At 42.3% G+C, this 19,737-nt stretch overlaps 1 protein-coding gene and 1 long non-coding RNA gene across 2 annotated transcripts; both read right to left on the bottom strand.

Annotated features, from left to right (window-relative positions):
* Positions 1 to 1,221: 1,221 nt before the first annotated feature.
* Positions 1,222 to 3,008, bottom strand: LOC134668809 (uncharacterized). Its single transcript, XR_010098831.1, has 2 exons — positions 2,889 to 3,008; positions 1,222 to 2,506 (listed from the first exon to the last, which is right to left on the bottom strand). It is a non-coding gene; the product is annotated as an uncharacterized LOC134668809 (long non-coding RNA).
* Positions 3,009 to 3,016: 8 nt separating this feature from the next.
* Positions 3,017 to 19,575, bottom strand: LOC134668650 (armadillo repeat-containing protein 8-like). The gene is made up of 18 exons (XM_063526091.1): positions 19,408 to 19,575; positions 19,122 to 19,335; positions 17,683 to 17,889; positions 17,161 to 17,386; positions 15,393 to 15,527; positions 11,831 to 11,933; positions 11,134 to 11,349; positions 10,786 to 10,857; positions 10,395 to 10,530; positions 9,149 to 9,240; positions 7,845 to 8,024; positions 6,253 to 6,399; positions 3,821 to 3,991; positions 3,665 to 3,766; positions 3,509 to 3,610; positions 3,353 to 3,454; positions 3,197 to 3,298; positions 3,017 to 3,142 (listed from the first exon to the last, which is right to left on the bottom strand). The coding sequence occupies exons 1-18, from the start codon at positions 19,429 to 19,431 to the stop codon at positions 3,017 to 3,019; spliced, it is 2,457 nt and encodes an 818-aa protein (XP_063382161.1). The 5' UTR covers positions 19,432 to 19,575.
* Between the last annotated feature and the right edge of the window lie 162 nt (positions 19,576 to 19,737).

Below are 19,737 nucleotides of genomic sequence, written 5' to 3'. Positions count from 1 at the left end.
GCGGGAAGAAGTTGATAACTCGAGATATTCTACCGAAGAGATTTGAACTTTAAATAAAATTACATAAGGTTCAAATTTCTTCCATTGTTTCCCACCAGATAATCCAGATATCAAGTTCTTCCCGCCGTGTACTGATATATGTATGACCCTTGAACTCAGCTTTCAAAACAACTTGTAGCGTATATAAATTAATATTTTTACAATGTTTGGTAACATAGAGTATTATTAAGAGGCCATTATTATTAATATCAATTAATGGTAAAGTAAGGCGGGGCTAAAAGATCCACTGATCGAAAGGAACATTAAGCCTAGCACTGAATTTATGTAATTTTTGGCTTAATTTTTAACAAGGTTTTTTTATCCGCGAAACTTTAAACCCTGCCTTACTTGAAGTTCTCCTTAAAGTTGCGAATTATTATCAATATTCCTCACTCACAAAGAGAATAGTACCTAAACATTCCAATAGTCTGTTCGGAAAGAGAAAGAGTCGCCCCATACATTTTACGACTCCTCTCTTTCCGCACAGACTCTACCACAATTATTCATGCAATTGTCACCATAGATTTTTGTACATTTTGCTCTTTTTATACATTCTTGAAGGATATCATACCGTAAAATGGGGTGAGTAGGGAGAAAACTGACATTCAACCTCGATGACATTTTATTTTTACATATGTAAACTGAATGGTATATTAATAAATGTTCCGGACGTTTGTATTTTAGTATTTTTATGATTTTGGGTAGTTCCATTTCATGACATTACCGATAAACACAAAATTCCTCCTCACCCCGTAGTACCTCGTAGTTGGGGTGAGATGGGATTTCATACAAAGGTAATTTTGGAACATTGTTGGATCGATTTTTTTTTCTTATGAAATTCACTATAGCTCCATTTGTAATACATTATTTAGGTAGCAGTAGCCTTTAAAAACCATCTCACCCCCCTGGCATCCCTTCTCTCCCCATTCATAACCCAACTCTCCACGCAAGCTCTACTCACCCCACTTTACGGTATCCCTAGAAAAGCTTAGCAAGTACAGTCGTATAAACAAACTCCACGTTATCAAAAGCTACCCAAAGTACAGTCACTCGCATTATCCAATAGCCAACAATATGTTGATAAAAAATTACACTACTGTAGTTTGACTACGATTACTCCACTAAATTTAAAGCCGGGGCCAAAAAGTCAGTAAAAATGCCATCCAGAAGATTCATAAAAGATTCTAACAAACAGAAATGTCAAAAAGACGGTTAGTAACAAACGATAAATAACGGTTTGTTAGATTTGACAAATGTTTATGAAAAACACCTTGCAGAGATAGTGTGAAAAGTTTTGTAAATATAAGACTTTGTGTCGTTGAGAAAAGATCTATTTTCGCATGACAATTTATTTTATTTTATTTAAAGGTTCACCAACAGTTACTATAACTGCACTATTTTTTATTGATATTAGTTTATTTTTACTGATGATTCTTTGTACCCAGCCTGAAGTGCGCGAGGGTTTAGCACCTCTGTCGTTGAAAACAACTTTTAAGTTTAAAACATGAAAAATTTAATTTAGTAAATTTTTCAAAACGTGTATTTTGGACACTGAAAAGTATTCAATATATCACAAAGTTTAAAAAAACCAGTGAAATATCTGATATTTACCAATTAATTTAAAAGTGGAAAAATTACTGTCTTGGGTTAGACATGAACTCACGCGTCTCTGGTGCGCCGGTATCTGTGCTCGCTCTGCGGGGCTGGAGTGTCGATCCAGAGGCCGTGAGTTCAAGTCTCACCCAAGACAGTATTTTTTCCACTTATAAATTTATTCTAACCTTATTAGCATCGTTCGCAAACATTTCTGCTAGTTAAAAAATAATATGTACCAATTAGTTTTGAAGCCAATAAATTTAATTTAATTTTCAACACCATGGCAATGGTCCTATCGAATCGGGTTCGAGTAGACATTCAATGTCAACTTTATATTAAAAATAAATAGTCAATAACGTTTCATAAGACGAGATAACAATTAAGCGAACTTAGCTATGTACAATAAACCTTAAAGTCCTAGTTAATGTAAGGACGCGAAGCACGAAGGATTTCGTACATTTACCCGCCTGACCCTATCTCTGTCGCACGCGCGACATTATGTGGATTATTATGTGGATTTATTATGGGCTGTCCTGCCCATATTAAATCCACTGTGCGACCGGGACAGTAATATAATTAGTATACGCGTGCGATAGAGATAGGAAAAGGCGGGTCAGTATACGAAATTCTACTTGTTTAGTGTCGTTACTTTGGCTTACGTTAACGTTGAGAACTAAATTACTGTATGACTGGAAAACTCACTGTCCGTGGACTATCACATGTTGACCTCCGGCGCGGGACTCGCGGCTTGAGACTCGAGACTCGAGCTTGGGACTCGAGAGACTCGAGTTATTCGCGACGCGGTCGCTTGCGCCTCGGGCTGCGGCGGTATTATGTGAAATCGCTGAACTGAGCCAGGGCCGTCTTCACTCTGTGAACAAATTACTGTTTTAACACATTCGTTGCCACTGAGTGCTACGAGTTATAGCCACAGTGTATGTGTAATGTGTATGTATAAAGCTTGTTGTAGTGTGTGTGACCGTTAAAGCCGGTGCCCGCCGTGCCCCCGCGGCCTGACTACGCGGGTGTAGGATCCTACATCGGATATCGGATCGGACAGTGTCTCTAAAGGCCTGTGCACACCGGCTGCGTGTGACGTGCACGTGCGCGTGCGGCGTTGTAGTATATAGATCCTTATGGGAGATGGCACACCGCTTGCGTGACGTGTGCGTGTGCGGCTCCAACATTTTAGTGCACGCACCGGTGTGGCTCGGCCTTTAATGTCAGGCGGAACGTGAGTGCCGTGTACTGACTTGTCGTGCAGCTGGTGGTCGCGGCGCTGGCGCAGCAGCTGCAGCGCGCGCAGCACGCCGAGCGAGGCGAGCCGCGCCTGCCGCGCCGCCGCGCCCGCCTCGCCGCGCCACACCAGGTTGTATACTGACTAGTGCTGTATAGTGCTGTGTACTGACTTGTCGTGCAGCTGGTGGTCGCGGCGCTGGCGCAGCAGCTGCAGCGCGCGCAGCACGCCGAGCGAGGCGAGCCGCGCCTGCCGCGCCGCCGCGCCCGCCTCGCCGCGCCACACCAGGTTGTATACTGACTAGTGCTGTATAGTGCTGTGTACTGACTTGTCGTGCAGCTGGTGGTCGCGGCGCTGGCGCAGCAGCTGCAGCGCGCGCAGCACGCCGAGCGAGGCGAGCCGCGCCTGCCGCGCCGCCGCGCCCGCCTCGCCGCGCCACACCAGGTTGTATACTGACTAGTGCTGTATAGTGCTGTGTACTGACTTGTCGTGCAGCTGGTGGTCGCGGCGCTGGCGCAGCAGCTGCAGCGCGCGCAGCACGCCGAGCGAGGCGAGCCGCGCCTGCCGCGCCGCCGCGCCCGCCTCGCCGCGCCACACCAGGTTGTATACTGACTAGTGCTGTATAGTGCTGTGTACTGACTTGTCGTGCAGCTGGTGGTCGCGGCGCTGGCGCAGCAGCTGCAGCGCGCGCAGCACGCCGAGCGAGGCGAGCCGCGCCTGCCGCGCCGCCGCGCCCGCCTCGCCGCGCCACACCAGGTTGTATACTGACTAGTGCTGTATAGTGCTGTGTACTGACTTGTCGTGCAGCTGGTGGTCGCGGCGCTGGCGCAGCAGCTGCAGCGCGCGCAGCACGCCGAGCGAGGCGAGCCGCGCCTGCCGCGCCGCCGCGCCCGCCTCGCCGCGCCACACCAGGTTGTATACTGACTAGTGCTGTATAGTGCTGTGTACTGACTTGTCGTGCAGCTGGTGGTCGCGGCGCTGGCGCAGCAGCTGCAGCGCGCGCAGCACGCCGAGCGAGGCGAGCCGCGCCTGCCGCGCCGCCGCGCCCGCCTCGCCGCGCCACACCAGGTTGCCGGCCACGAACAGCGCCGCCTCTTGGAGCTTGCTCTCGGGGTGCGCCTGCGACATATACGTCATTCAATGTTAAAGACTTTTTTTATCGATCTCATAGACAACGAGACCAAGAAGTCTCGCCGCGCTATGCAGCGAGAGTTTTGTATGTCGAAGCGTCACCCCAGAAGGACGTATAGCAGCGTTACAGTTCGTAATTTTAGAAGCATGTATAAAATCGATTTGCAATGTTTAGTTTATTACTTAGTTGTAACGAAATCCATAATGTTGCGTAGAGAGTAACACCATCTATTGGCGGGTTGTTGAACTAAGATGACAGGTGAAAGAATTTGGAACGTCAAGTGGTTTAACTTGGGTGAAGTTCGGTACGAGGTGGCATTTTTATCGTTATGTTAGTAGACTGGTCAAGCAGGTTAGTCAACTTGACTTTAAGGCGGGAGCAGTGAGGCTCCGCCGCTGGTGAGTCTTCTTGATCGGGCCGCGCTAGAGATCGGACGTTAGCCATACCTTGTGCCTAATTCGCCACGTTCCTGAAGGCTTATACCTAAAGGATTATTCTGAAAGCTTATAGAATCCAACGTTCTTGAACCATTAAGCTAAGTGTTTTATTTCAAGTGTTATTTTGATTTCTTATGTTTCATTAGAAAGTTACTTTTGTGAAATAAAGAAAGGATGTGTTGTTTTGAAAAGATGTGTGTCCCGTTGACTTTTTTGTCGGTCCCATACTGGGCTGTCTGGGCTAAATCTTCTCAGGTCAGAGGTGTAGGGTTGGAGCCGGCCTAGCTTGACTTGAATAAAGATTTGAACGTTTCGTGTGATCTTTTTATTATAGAATGAATCCTTTTGGATCCAAATAGTGATTAGTTATTTTTATCATTTGTGTATCGTACAACGTTTTACATTAAATAATATATGGCCCTTTAAACTTTTGACATACGCACGAAAAGTGCTATTTCACGCAGTGTTGGGAAAATAGGACCATATGTACTGTAAATATATTTTTGAGCAAATACAGGAGCAAAATTCAACTTTGAGTGAAAAGTGCGATTATTATGAAAATCATCTTATGTGCTTTCTTACGAAACAACGGAGGAGTTCAAAAATATTTGTAACATGAATTTTCTTAAGTGAAAACACCTTCGAGCAACACGGAAGGGAGGCGGCGTTCGCACTGTTTCCCCTCTGCCTAGGTACAAGATCAACTGATCTAGCGCGGGTAATAAAACTAGTTGCACTCGGATTTTTCACTAGACCGAGTCCAGACGCGCGCGTGAACACAGCAGCAGAAAAAATGCCTATTTGCTCAGTTTTTTGTCGTAAAAAGAGGTCTGGGGCAACAAATTTACAAAAAGAAGGTGTTACTTTTCACATGTAATATTTATTTTACATATCATACGTTTAATTACATTTAAACACAATTATTATATTTTAGTCTCCTGTAATTGTTGGATTTATTGATTTTGCTCGCCCAGTATAAATTGGGGATCGGTCGAGCGACAAATCCGACTTCTTATCTCTCAGAATACATCGACGAAAATGTGTTAGTGTGCGTGTTGTGACACTTGTCACTCGTCCGTACACAAAACGAGATTGAGGTTTGCAAGATTTGTCTTTGACGTGTGTCTTTGTGTCGTCATTAGAGATTGGATATTGTATGTAAGTGTGTGAGAAGTGCGACTGTGTCCACCTCTCCCCCCGCAAAAAATGGCAGAAAGATATGTACGGTAAGATATCGCTTGGGCCCCTCCCTTCCGATGTGTCGGAAGCCGGTGTTGCTCGAAGGAAAACACAAATCAAATAATAATTCATATGATTTTTGTTGATTTTTTAATTTGTATTTTTTTTTATTTAGATATTTTTAAATTTTCTTGAATTTATGATAGACTTTAATATAAAACCACTTATTATAATGTTTTATCTCATTTTGAATTAATATAAACCCAAAATAATTTTTACCGCCTCAATCGGTCAAATCTACGTCTGTGGTTTCTATCTAATCTATGGTCTCTGGCCATAATAAGGTCTTTGTCTTTCTCGCCGTCGCCGATGTTTCCAAATAGGTTATATTATATATACACAACTCTTGCAAGAGCAAGAAGTAAAGGATTACTTCAGCGGGGTATGAGCCTTCCAGTACTATCACAGTCTGAAATATGTAACTTTAACCTCTAACCGCCCATACGTCAAACCTTGCCAAGCAAAATCCAATTTTATTTTGTCAACATAAAGTTCAAATTAGAATGGAACAGGAGACCTTTTTATAGGTCTCCGGGCGGCTAGAGGATAAGGAACTGCATCTATTTACTAACCAGGTAATCAACGAGTTTCCTCAGCACATCTTCGTTGGCCATAATAAGGTCTTTAGCTTTCTCCCCGTCGCCGATGTTTCCAAGTATGCACAACGCTTGCTCCTTCACTTCGGCGGGGTACGAACCTTCCAGTACTACTATTACCGCCTGAAAATAATAATAAATATTAGAGATCCACCGTTAATTGTCAGCCATAGGGAATGTTACGCAAAACTCTGCGTAGGGGGCGCCACTACCACTATCCATCACAATCTGGGGTCTACCGCGAAATAAGAAAATTTAAATTTCGTTATGTAACCACTTTATCACTCTTGCATATTCTAGCAATAAAGAAGCAGATAACTAAATTTAGATTTTTGCGTTTCCCTGTAGGCCCTTGTTAACAAACCGCCTTGATGCATCAATGTTATATTTTAATGTTTGCGAAAACTTGTCAAAAATCAGTTTAATCAATATACTGTAGTTATACATATATGAGTTACTCTATGGTTTACTAGCTAGCTTAGTGCTGCACTCTGGCGGCAGAACATTGCAGTAATACCCCCTATTACATAGATGTATTGCTAAAAGTGGATTATTTGTTACTTTTAACCTTTCATAGTTTAGCCTTTTTTGTATATGAAGATTATCGAAAGTAATAATTACCTTCGATAATCTTAATATGCAGAGGTAGACCAGAAAAGAGATGGCGGGATGACCTTGACGCTTTTTGCAGCGACTGGCGGGAACATGCACCAAACCGTGACGTATGGCGGAAGAAAGGGGAGGCCTTTGCCCAGCAGTGGGACACAAAATAGACTATTAAAAAAAAATTACCTGCATAACCTGCGAGGAATACTCGCTCATGATGGCGTCAATATAGTATAGTATATAGTAATATAGTATATAGTAGCAAGCCCAGCGTCTTCATTATAACCCGTGTGTCCGCATCGCTTAATAGTCTGAACATCTGTTCGGTGCCGAGACAACTTAAGAAGACTTGCTTCACTTACTACTTAGTAGACTTTATCTCGTTGCAATAGGGTCTACAAACAGTCTGATAATAGTGTCAACGATGGAGCAAGGTGTTATGTAATTACCTGCATAACCTGCGAGGAATATTCGCTCATAATAGCATCAATATGTTGCCGCGTGGAGAGTAAATTCCGTAGCAAGCCCAGCGTCTTCATTATAACCCGTGTGTCCGCATCGCTCAATAGTCTGAACATTTGTTCGGTGCCGAGACAGCATAAGAAGACTTGCTTCACTTACTACTTATAGTAGACTTTATCTCGTTGCAATAGGGTCTACGAGCGATCAGATAATAGTGTCAACGATGGAGCAAGTGTGATGTTTACCTGCATAACCTGCGAGGAATATTCGCTCATGATGGCGTCAATATGCTGCCTTGTGGACAACAGATTCCGTAGCAAGCCCAGCGTCTTCATTATAACCCGTGTGTCCGCATCGCTTAACAGTCTGAACATCTGTTCGGTGCTGAGACAACTTAAGAAGACTTGCTTCACTTACTTAGTAGACTTTATGTCGTCGCAATAGGGTCTACGAACGGTCTGATAATAGTGTCAACGATGGAGCAAGTGTTATGTAATTACCTGCATAACCTGCGAGGAATACTCGCTCATAATAGCATCAATATGTTGCCGCGTGGAGAGTAAATTCCGTAGCAAGCCCAGCGTCTTCATTATAACCCGTGTGTCCGCATCGCTCAATAGTCTGAACATTTGTTCGGTGCCGAGGCAGGATAAGATGCGTTGCTTCACTTTTTGCTCAGCCTGAAACGAAGTTTGTTTTGTTAATTTGTCGGTAGAGTAATCACCAGTCAACTCGCTTGTCTATCTTTTTGAACTTAGCAACATAATCCTAGCAACTACGGCAACCATACTATCTATATCCATTCGGATAGCCAGGCGGCACTCTTAGCCCTAACCTCCGATGTCACCACATCGAGGCTGGTTGAGAACTGCAGGCAACTATTGAACAACCTTGGAGCCAGGAACAAGGTTGTTCTACGTTGGGTCCCGGGGCATGCGGGTGTCGTAGGAAACGAGAAGGCCGACGAACTCGCGCGAGCAGGGGCTAAGGGGAAGAACTACAGTCCTGAGCCCTTTTGTGGTATCCCCAAAAGCCTAACGCGGCTCACCCTAAAGACCTACTGTCACTACAAAACCATTCAACTCTGGAGAGAAACAACAGGTTTGAACCATTCCAAAGCGCTTATCAAGGCCTTCAGCAAAAAGGCGTCCTCGAACGCCTTAGCGCTGTCTAGGAACCAACTGCGCAACTTGGTAAGGGTGCTTACCGGGCACTGCGGCCTAAATAAGCACATGCACACCATGGGGAAACGTGACATAGGGCGGTGCAGACTCTGCATGGAGGCAGAGGAGACGCCCTTACACATCCTCACAGAGTGCCCTTGCCTAATGCGTACTCGTGACCTAATCTTGGGCGGACACATATTACGCCCGGAGGAGGTAAAGTCTCTCGAAACCAAAAAGATCCTGCAGCTATTTGAAGTTGCAGGGTTGGATCGAGAGTTGTAGTAGGTGGCGATCACAATAGATCAGGAATGGTCGCAGTGATACATAGGCTTTGGAGCCTTATATAGCCCCTAATAAAGAAGAAGAAGAAGAAGAACATAATCCTAAGAGTTGGTTCAGAATTAAGATGATACTTTATAGGAAAGCAACTGCCGTCCCGCTCTTAATTTAGAGGCTAATTTAGGGTTCTGAATCGTATGGTATGTTTGTTTTCCGACAAGATATTATAAACGTCAAAGGATATCTCTTCAAGCTGGGATTCAAAACCACAATGTCCGGCTTGGAAGCAAGCTGATGCTGCTTCGCCACCTCCATGACAGATGAAATAATTCTACAATGAATTTTATTCGGTAACTTGCCTGAAAAGCCATATTCATTAATGCCCAAATACCATTCAGTCTTAAAGCAGCCTCTGGCCTTTTCGTTAAGTTGCATAACATTTCTACAGCACCTGTAATTCATAAAAAATATTCAAAAACATCATTAAATTTGCACTGTACGAGAAATGGAACAGTTAAGAAGAAACCACCCCGCCTCGATGAGAAAGCGGTTATCTTACCGACTATTTTCAACCAAGAAGACTGTAATACATAGTAAATTACGATATAAGCAAAGACATATGTAACTTCGTATAAGATGAATAACGTCTAAGGAAAAAACGTGCCTCGGAAATCAAGAAAAAGTCATTCTCGGATAGATGCCGCACACACCTTTAGCCTATACTCGGCTAGATGGCGTGACGACACCATTTCATATTTAACAATTTTAACACATATAATTATATCAGTGAATGAACATGGATCAAAATTAAATAAAAATAATAAAATCATTTATCCATATATATACATTTTTTTGATAACTTTATACGTTTTCATTTTGAGTTTTAGTCGTGTGTCGACTGTCGATAGATGGCAGTAAATTTACTGTGACTACAAAATTTACAATGACAGGACCCCTCTATACTATCTATTCTTTTTGATATAAGTGTGAAAAGTAGGAATTGCACGTGTATTGTACAATGCTTTACGGTTTACTTTTTGACATAAGCACGTATTGTCCTTAATCCCGCACTAGGGAGGTAAATTTAGCACCATATGTACTGTAAAAAAATTATGTATAATGTTAAACGCTCAACGCTGACTATTCTCACAGCCGGGTAGACCTTTTTCTGAGAGCTATAGAGATACACTTCTTGCTGACAGTCTGCCACGGTCGCAGATTCCTTACAAGTCACGTTGGATAGAGTACAAATACTTCTTCTATAATATATTGTGTACAGTCAACGGTAAAAATATGGGTGTACAAATCATTTCAAAAATGTCAGTGAATTAAGAACTATGGGACATATTTTTGAGTACGTTGTCTACACTCATATTTTTACCGTTGACTGTACTTTGACATTTGTATATATTCCTTTAAAATTTTTGACACTTGTATAATATATTGTGTACTTTGACATTTGTATATATTCCTTATAAATTTGTGTGGGTTATGTATTTCTAATTTTATTGTGCACCTATTGTATGTTTTGACATGTGTTTTTGACATTAAAGATATTGAATTGAATTTATGTTAATAACTTAACAAGTTAATGTTAATAAGTACCTTGATCCAACATGGGCTCCTTGGCAGGTGAGAATTCTAACAGTAAATTGCAGAGAGTGGACGAGCCGACGGTCAGGAGTTCAGTGCCGGGCGAGTCACTCAATAGTTGCATTAGAGGTCTCCACACTGCATGGTCCTAAAAAGTTTGAAAGTAAATACTTATTTTGTTGAAAACTTTAAACAGCTACTTGTTTATACTTTAACAACATAAAAAACATTTTAATCAACACAACTTTAACTGACAAAGATGTAGTTAACACTTTCTGCTCCAGGCGCCCTATTTCCAATACAAAATGAACACACCTGTCGAGTTCTTGGCAGTGAATGTGATGAGTAAAAGTGAATGTATGTTCGCAAGGAGACATTATTATGTTTAACTTAGAAACATTACTTGAAATGTTGTCCGTAGTTGCTGAACAGATCTTGAGAGTGAGTGTAAGCATCTTACTGCCGCTAGCCGCACCTTAAATAAAATATTTATTTATTCAGCAGATTGAGACCATATTACAGTAAGTAGTAGGGCACTAAATGCAAATTGGCAATCGGTAGACCTTATGTATTGGTAATAATTTTTATGAAGACATACGTGTATGACGGGGTAGGTTTGAAGGGCCATTCTCAATTTAAAGGTGTGTGAAAGAGTTAGAGCATTGGCCCGGACATGCAAACTAAAGCTTGCCCTACAAATTAAATGCCTATTTCTAGAGTGCTCTTGCTCTAGTCTTTATCCGAGACTTACTGCAGGTTCTGGGTTGTTCATCCCATTGACCACATGTACCATGAGCCCGTGCGTCTCAATAATCCTTTTCCTAATATCTTCGTCATTTGCACCGAGGGAAGCGAAGCATTTAAATGCGCCCTGTTTGGCCGCAGCGCTGTTACAGTTGACGATGTCCGCTAGAGAGCTCATTAGGTGGTTGGATATGGCTGCTAGCCTTTGTAATGATGTGTCTACCTGGAAAATAGAAAATGTGATTATAAACTAAAATAGATGTCATATACTAAAAAACCGGACAAGTGCAAGTCGGACTCGCCCACAGAGGGTTCCGTACTTTTTAGTATTAGTTGTTATAGCGGCAACAGATATACATCATTTATGTAAAAATTTCAACTGTCTATTACGGTTTCTGTCTATTTCAACTAACTATTAGGGTTCATGAGGTACAAAAGTGTCAAAGGTGACGATTGACAATCCAGACCACAAAATATATGGCGCTGTACTTACAGCGAAATCTATTTCAGCTATCAAACTAGGAAACAAGATTATTACTTAGACTTCTAGGATAGTAGAATTGGCTAGAATATTAGTTAGTGTTTTAAAATTTAAACAATCGTGATATAATAGAGTTTTTCAGTCGAGTACTGTGTTTAGGCCACGAAGTTTGCTCAGTGGCTTTAAGTAAGGTACGAGATTGAAAAGTTTGATTTATACATACTTCTGCTAGATATGCTAATGTTTCCGCCGCCGTGGCCCTGATCTCCTCCGGCATTTCCTTTGTGCAGAGACGCGCGAGACAGGGCAATGCTCCGAACACAACTCTGCAATACAATATAGATAATCACTTGTCAAGTCGAGGAAAGAGGTCGGCCGATAGTCGATTCTATTCCAATACTGTTAACAGTGGCGTAACTAGGGGGGGGTTGGAGGGGGCAGCTGCCCCGGGCGCCGTCCAAGGAGGGGCGCCAAATTGGGCAAAAGACTACCTCTCCGCCTTGCCAAAAGGCAGCAGGGAAACTGTTGTCAGTCGTATTTACCACCACTGTGAAGTGTGAAATGCGGATGGTATTCTGGCCCACAGCGCAAAAGAGAAAGCCGATCTTTTAGGTTACTCTTTTTGCCTCGAACTCTACCTTGAAAGACGACGGTAGCGCCCTACTGCCCACCATCCCGCAGTGCGAATACTCTATGCCAGAAACTTCTATCAAGAAGAGGGATATTCGGCGGGAGTTGCCATGCTTTCGTTTTATAAGGCGAGCGGGCCGAGTGTTTCAGAGTTGTGTCCCGTGTTAGCGCGTCTTTTCCGTTAGCGGTCACCTGTCGAAGTTACCATCTTATGGACTGTCCAAGAAACTACCTATACAAATGGATCGCTAGCCCTTTGTCCGGCAGGCGCATATGAGCCGTAGTAGACGGAACCTGGCCGCGTAGCCAAGATGCCAATCGCTTACGCTCTGTAGCGATCGAAACGCAACTGTCACTGTCACACTAATAAGTAAGAGTGATAGAGAGACATAACGCTTTTCGTTGTCAAAGCGATAGCGATTGTAACCTTGGCCAGGCCGGCTGCTCCAATAGCTGCTGCTGCTGCATATCTGGCACATGTTGTCTATCGACGACATTCATCGATATGCGGACGAAAGTACTATACAGGGATGGCTAAAAAATAACTACATTCCCGTTGCCAGGGAGGTTTTGGGATTATACTGAGCAACTTTTACTACAGGACCAACCCCGAAATCGCGAAAAAAAAGTTTACCCTCTCATAGAAAATGGACCAGCCAAAAAGTAGGAAACAGCCAAATTTTTTTTCGCGACTTAGGGGTTGGACTCATAGTAAAAGTTGCTCAGTATAATCCCAAAACCTCCCTGGCAACGGAATTGCAGTTATTTTTTAGCCAGCCTGTATACAGGCTGGTCCAAACCTTGACGCCCAAAAAAATTTTTTTGAATCCTCGTCGTGGGTTATCAGAATATACCCCATGTACGAGTATGTTAGCCGATTTTTCGTAGTTTTCGAGACTTAACTTTTGTTAAGAAATTCCGGGGTGAAGCTTTGCTTTGCTTTTATGCCTTCTAATAATAAAATTGTTCGTGGTATTTGCACTGATAACATGAAATAGCGATGGGGAAGTGACCCCTTAAAATAATAGTAGAAATAACAAAAGAGGATTTTTTTAATTAATTACTAATTTGGAAGCTTTCCACCTCAGTTCCGGCGTCTCTGACACATTATGACTATTAAGTATCACTTTTTTGACCTTTTAAAAAACTTAGGGTCTAGCAGTTTCTAAAATAATCAAAAGTCCTTGAAATCGCTTGTATTTTTTGTTTATTTAGGTAAGGGCAACATCTAAGCTTGACATGCTTGAACGTAAAACTTTGTCTTTTTTTCCCAACTCAGCCAAGTGAGGATGCTGATTTTTTAGCAACTGCGCCGTTTGTCAAGGATTATTTTACAAAAAGAAACATTTAAAAATAGTTTTTTTTAATAGATTAATTGCTTCACCCCGGAATTTCTTATCAAAAGTTAAAAGTAATAAAAATCATAACTCGAAAACTACGAAAAGTCGGCTAACATGTACATACCTATTCTAATAGCCCACAGCGTGAGCAATGTAAAAAAAATGTTTGAACGTCATCGTTTGGACCACCCTGTATAACACATGCCGTGTCAACATCACTCGGTCTGTGATACTAGAATGTAGGGCTTGCATTCCGGAATTCCGGAATCTCGGACAAATTTTCCGATATTACAATTCCGGAATTGATACAACTGAATATCGAAAATTCCGGAATTGAATTTAAGTACTTTTTTCAGGTTTTAATACGTTTATTATTGAAAATTGTTAAGAAACTACACTATACTGATGTTTTTTGTTGTTAATAAGTGCCTCTTAGTCATTCAGTGACCTATAGTGTGGGTATATTTTACTTTTCGGTTTGATAAAGCAGTGGGACAATATGGGCTCATAAAAAAAAAGCAAAGTGATTTACTTGCTTAGAATAATCAGAATAGTCTCAATCCTACATGAGCGAATCTTCGATTTAGATAGAAGGTTATCTCTATCAACGATTTCGGATCCTGTAGAAGCATATAATATATGATATTCTGAATCATAATTAGGATCTAGGAAGGAAAAAGCCAAATTTCGACCTTCAACTTCTTAAACAACACCACTACGTACTATGTTACGAAGAGTAGGCTGATTATAGAGCTGTTATATTTAACTATTTTATAAAATTATCCATTGAATGGTTTGCTAGCAACTAAATTTTCCCCGAATAAATACCGCGTATCATAGAATTGAATTAAAGGAACCATTTTAATAAGGTGGTAAAAAAGAGATGAAATTATCTGTAGTACTTCAAATTAAATTTCTCTTAAACAATATTAACTTTAATAAACGTAAAGTATCAGAATTTCACATTTTTTGTTGGATTTTACAAAAAAAAATAAGTAAAATACAATAACCCCCAATTCCGGAACCAGTTCCGGAATTCCGGAATTCGAATCCAATATCGAAAATCAGTTCCGGAATTGGGGACCATCCGATATTGCAAGCCTTACTAGAATGTCGTGAAAAACCTGTGTCAGGTATCGAGAGCATTCTATCCAGAGTTTCGGTGTGGGATCGGGACAATTTAGTCCAATTCAATCCCACCAAGAAACAATTTTGCGCGTTTACCGCTAAGAAAACCTCATTTTTCAAGGCACAACCCCCAACCGCAAATTTGGTGTCTGCCCCGGGCGCCATATCCTCTAGCTACGCCACTGACTGTTAAGGTTCAAAAGGTTACAACAGCTTTTGGGTCGTGATGGGAAGTAATGTATGACCGAAATAGATTTTTTTGGTCGAAGCCGAAACCGAAATCTAAAGTTCGGTTTCGCTTTTGTTTCAGACGAAAGTGAACCTTCCCAAACACATGATTTTTATGCCGAAACTTGGCGAAAACTAAACTTCAATTGGTCGAACACTAATGAATAGCTTCTTATTCAATACAAATCGTTAAGGTTATGTGTTGGTGGCTTAAGGTGGTGTTAAGGAAGTGAAGTTTCCGATATAATGTTCGAAATATTTTCAGCCGGGGCTGAAATGTATGAAATTTAATTGCACTTTTTTTAATACCATCAGTGTCCCCTTCTCTGTATTGTAGTTGTAATAAGAGTAATAAGACTCAGCCCATGGCCACCGGTAAAGGCTTGTCTCTGGATACTAGGTGTGTGAGCTCTGGTATTGTAGACCCTAACACACAGCTATAAGGTCCAGTTCCCTCACCTGCTGTCGTCGGCGGTGAGCGCGCCCGCCCTGTGCATGTAGGTGAGACAGCGGGCGGCGCCCATGGCCACCGGTAAAGGCTTGTCTCTGGATACTAGGTATGTGAGGAGCTCTGGTATTGCTCGGTCGTTATACCTGAAATAATAAGTTACGTTTTAAGTTAACTTTTAGCTAGCAATAAAAACACTAAAAACAGCAATGTTTCTATAGAACGTGACGCTGAAAATGGCGTACAGAGTCAACCATAGTCGTTACTTCCTTAGTAGGTATTGTTTCTTTATTTATTTATCGTCTTAGGTTAGGTATTTTTATAATATGAATATACAAATAAAATATAAAAACACTTACAAAACAATAAAAATACATATAAACACATTATAAAAAACCTTGTTGAAGGTATTGTTATTATTACTATTTAAATATTTCGATACATCTTACAAAGACGAAAAATCAGCAAGATTTCGTCCTTGAAGAAGTTTTCTTCTTTTGTGTTGTCACGCACAAAATAACAAAGAGTCCTACACTATAAAATGAGGAGTAAGTTTACTGTAGGAAGTGTGAAGTGCGTAGAAGGGGAATTGAAAATCACAAAGACGTACTGCGTGGAAGATAAAATGTTTACTTCCGTAGGTTCCAATTATACAGGCGAATTGTGCAGAAGGATGTATCTATATCTATGTGTCATATGTATGTCCTATGGAGATGTTACATAACATAAACTGAACTAAATAAACCTATGACCTATAAACCAACCCAAAAATATAATTATAGAATGTATCCAAAATCATTAAATATTTTATTGTGCACTTGTTAGTCTTTATAATCGCAGAATAGAACTTGGCAAGCTTAAGAACGTACTGTGCCAACTTTGAGGACCCATGATGACACATTTATGATATTACTTTATGCATTTAATTAAAACACTTTGTTTACATGCGTAAACGTCAAAATCAGACGTAGTAGTACGTGTTTCGCTTACATCTGAAGCAATAAACTCACAATTTAATCTTCCGCGAAACGCAGACATATTCAGTAAATTAAAACGCGTCACTTAGGTTTTTAACTCTATAATTGAAAAACATGTTTTGACACCATTACCAGGAGCTTTAGGTGGCACTAGCACTCTTGCGGGAGCGGCGTGTAACACACAGAACTCAACTCTCATCTAGTGTTCATAGCTTGCTGTGAAACAATAGCGTTAGCGCGAGTAGATCATGTGCAGATGACGCTCTTGGTGGAGCGCCTCAAGGCAGCCGCTGCACCGCACGCACCGGCGGCGCACAGGGCTTCCTGCTCCGCGGTGCCCATGCACCAGAGAGAGAGCACGTGGACTATCCTTGCAGGAGACACTCACCTAGTATTCATGGCTTGCTGTGAAACACTGGCGTTCTCAAAGCACATAGCAGCGAGTAGATCAAGTGCCGGTAACGCTCTAGGTGGCGCGGAGTGTAACAAGGCGGCCGCGGCGCCGCACGCACCCGCGGCGCACAGGGCTTCCTGCTCCGCGGTGCCCATGCAACAGAGAGAGAGCACGTGGACTATCCTTGCAGGAGACACTCACCTAGTGTTCATGGCTTGCTGTGAAACACTGGCGTTCTCAAAGCACATAGCAGCGAGTAGATCAAGTGCTGGTAACGCTCTAGGTGGAGCGGAGTGTAACAAGGCCGCCGCGGCGCCGCACGCACCCGCGGCGCACAGTGCTTCCTGCTCCGCGGTGCCCATGCACCAGAGAGAGAGCACGTGGACTATCCTTGCAGCAGACACTTACCTAGTGTTCATGGCTTGCTGTGAAACACTGGCGTTCTCAAAGCACATAGCAGCAAGTAGATCAAGTGCCGGTAACGCTCTAGGTGGCGCGGAGTGTAACAAGGCGGCCGCGGCGCTGCACGCACCCGCGGCGCACAGGGCTTCCTGCTCCGCGGTGCCCATGCACCAGAGAGAGAGCACGCGGACCACACAGCCGCGAGCGAGGTCTGAACCCTCGCGGGCTATCTCTGCACAATACAGTAGATTCATTATAGACAGCCAATAAAGATAGTAGTTAGTGTAGGTAGTGTTGCATGTAATTTGTATTGAACTTATTTGTTAAGAATTAAATAGATTTGCAAAACTAGAGCACAAAAGCTCTGTGCTTTCCAGTCAGTTGGCTCTGTGTGGACCCGGCAATTTCCATACAATTACTTCTACGCAGTTTCAACCTTTGAGCTTATAGCAATAAACTGATTGATACATGTACCTAAAACAACTATTTGTATTTTTAATGCATACTCTACAAACTATTAACACTTACGTGTCAACCTTGTCAAAAGCATCATATCTGCTGGCAGGGCTGCCACAGGCGCAGGTGGGTAAAGGAACACACTTCTGAGGGCACATAGCACTGCCTCCGCAAGCTTCGACTCCACAGGGACAGTTTTCAGTAACTCCACCAGTACTGTTGCTGTGCCTTGCTCGACTAATGCTGCTACGTTTTCTGCTGTGCCTTTTGCTAGAGAACCTGGACAAGTAAACACCATTATTATTATTTTGTATCTCCTTTTGGATATCACGGGCCTATAATCCCGGTTTTTTGATAGGCTTGCGTGGGGACACAGATCCAACACGTAGAGGCCCCTTGGAGAGCTTTAATGTCATTTAGAACGCCTGCTGGAACCCGTTCACAGGTGCAACAATAGACACCCATGAACCGGTCTCAGCAGGCATTGGGACTATTGTAGCAAAAGTGAATAGTATACCGGTCTATGGATTGAAGTTTGGGTGGACTATGAGACTGGGCTATTGTAAAGAGTTCGGACACCTGCCATAACAATGCTAACACACGTTATCGAGGCAGGTGGTGACTTGCCGCTGACTAGATGGGCCCCTGAAACTGCCGTCGTGAAAACGACCAGGGGCAACATCGGTGTGAGCGGCTCAGGGGTGTCGAGAGGTGTGCGCCGCTTTCTACCCAGTGGCTGTTACCAGCCACTGTGCCAACTCGCGTCTTATGCATCTTTCACTTCCACCCCTGTTATTATTACAATTATTAGAAGAAATTAAATTATTTCCAGAAAATATTTTTTTTGTGCCGAATGGCACAGGCACCCGCCGCAATAGCAGAGGATGCTGGTTTGATTCCAGCCTGGGGCACTGGAGGCCTTGGTCACTTTTTCTTAGTATATTTCAGTAAGTAACCACCAATCGTGAAATACAATTATACTTCATTCACTGCCAAACACACTCTAGGAGTGTTCATTTATTATTGGTAATTTTGAGCTCACCGCTCATTGGAAACCGGGAAGTGAGACATATTTAACTTGCAAGGTTTGATTACAGGCAAACAAAAGTTTGTAAACACAATTATGGTGTAAGCTGATTCACTCTGTATACACACATGCAAGGTAAATCAATTTGTTAACAATAAACTACCCACTTACATTCTTGATAACCGATTGTATAATCATATATACATTGTAAACACAAGATACTCGTATTTTATCAGTGGTGCTATAAATAAGAGGCTGTTAGAAATTTAATAATTTTACCAAAATAAATCTACCAGTCATAACCGAAAAGAAATGTTTCAACTCATGTCCGGCTAGAAATAGTCTCAATGTTTAATGTGTTATATTTCATGTCAAAACAAATCGTGGTTCAAGGTGTCTAAACAGCTAACCTTCACAGTCTAGACAAACTATGTTTAAACAAGTTAAAAACAGTTAAAAAGTCAACTCGCGATGTAAAACATACCGATAGTGATTGTAGCCTCAACTCGTATATTTGGATCCAGGGACTCATCCGCCATGAGCTGCAGCAAGCGCGGCACGATCCCTTGTTGGATCACAGAACTCTTCTGCCGATTACTCCCGATCACTGTGTTCTTCAACGTCACCAGCGCTTCCACGATCTTCCCGCCTTCAGTGGAGTACAACTCGTCGATGTATGACCGAGAACTCTCTATGTCCTTTCGGCAAAATAGTAAAGGTTAACAATATGAAAACAGACGCACAAAATCATTTGCACGGTTAATGCTTACCATGAATATGGTTAATTGCTGCATTTTATATTATGTTCCCAATACACTTGTTTTAGACGTTGTGAAATTATCTTTGTAACAAAATAATATCGTTGGAATTTTTCACAGGCCGATTGCGCTGTCAAGAGCACGCAGTATAGCACCATGAATGACGGCTAGCTGACGCAGATCATAGACTACATCTAGCGAATTGACAGCCAAGCAACAGCCAAGTTTTCCATACTTCACAGCTTGGCAAAAAAGAGTAGAAATTAAAAAGTTGTAACACTGTAGTGTCGTCCCGCTTTCTTATATTATATGGTTTGAAAGGGACGACACTACAGTGTTGCC

Source organism: Cydia fagiglandana, chromosome 11 (assembly GCF_963556715.1).
Source record: "Cydia fagiglandana chromosome 11, ilCydFagi1.1, whole genome shotgun sequence".
Classification (NCBI taxonomy): domain Eukaryota; kingdom Metazoa; phylum Arthropoda; class Insecta; order Lepidoptera; family Tortricidae; genus Cydia; species Cydia fagiglandana.
The sequence above is the reverse complement of the archived record's forward strand: the minus strand, read 5'-3'. Positions and strand labels throughout refer to the sequence as shown.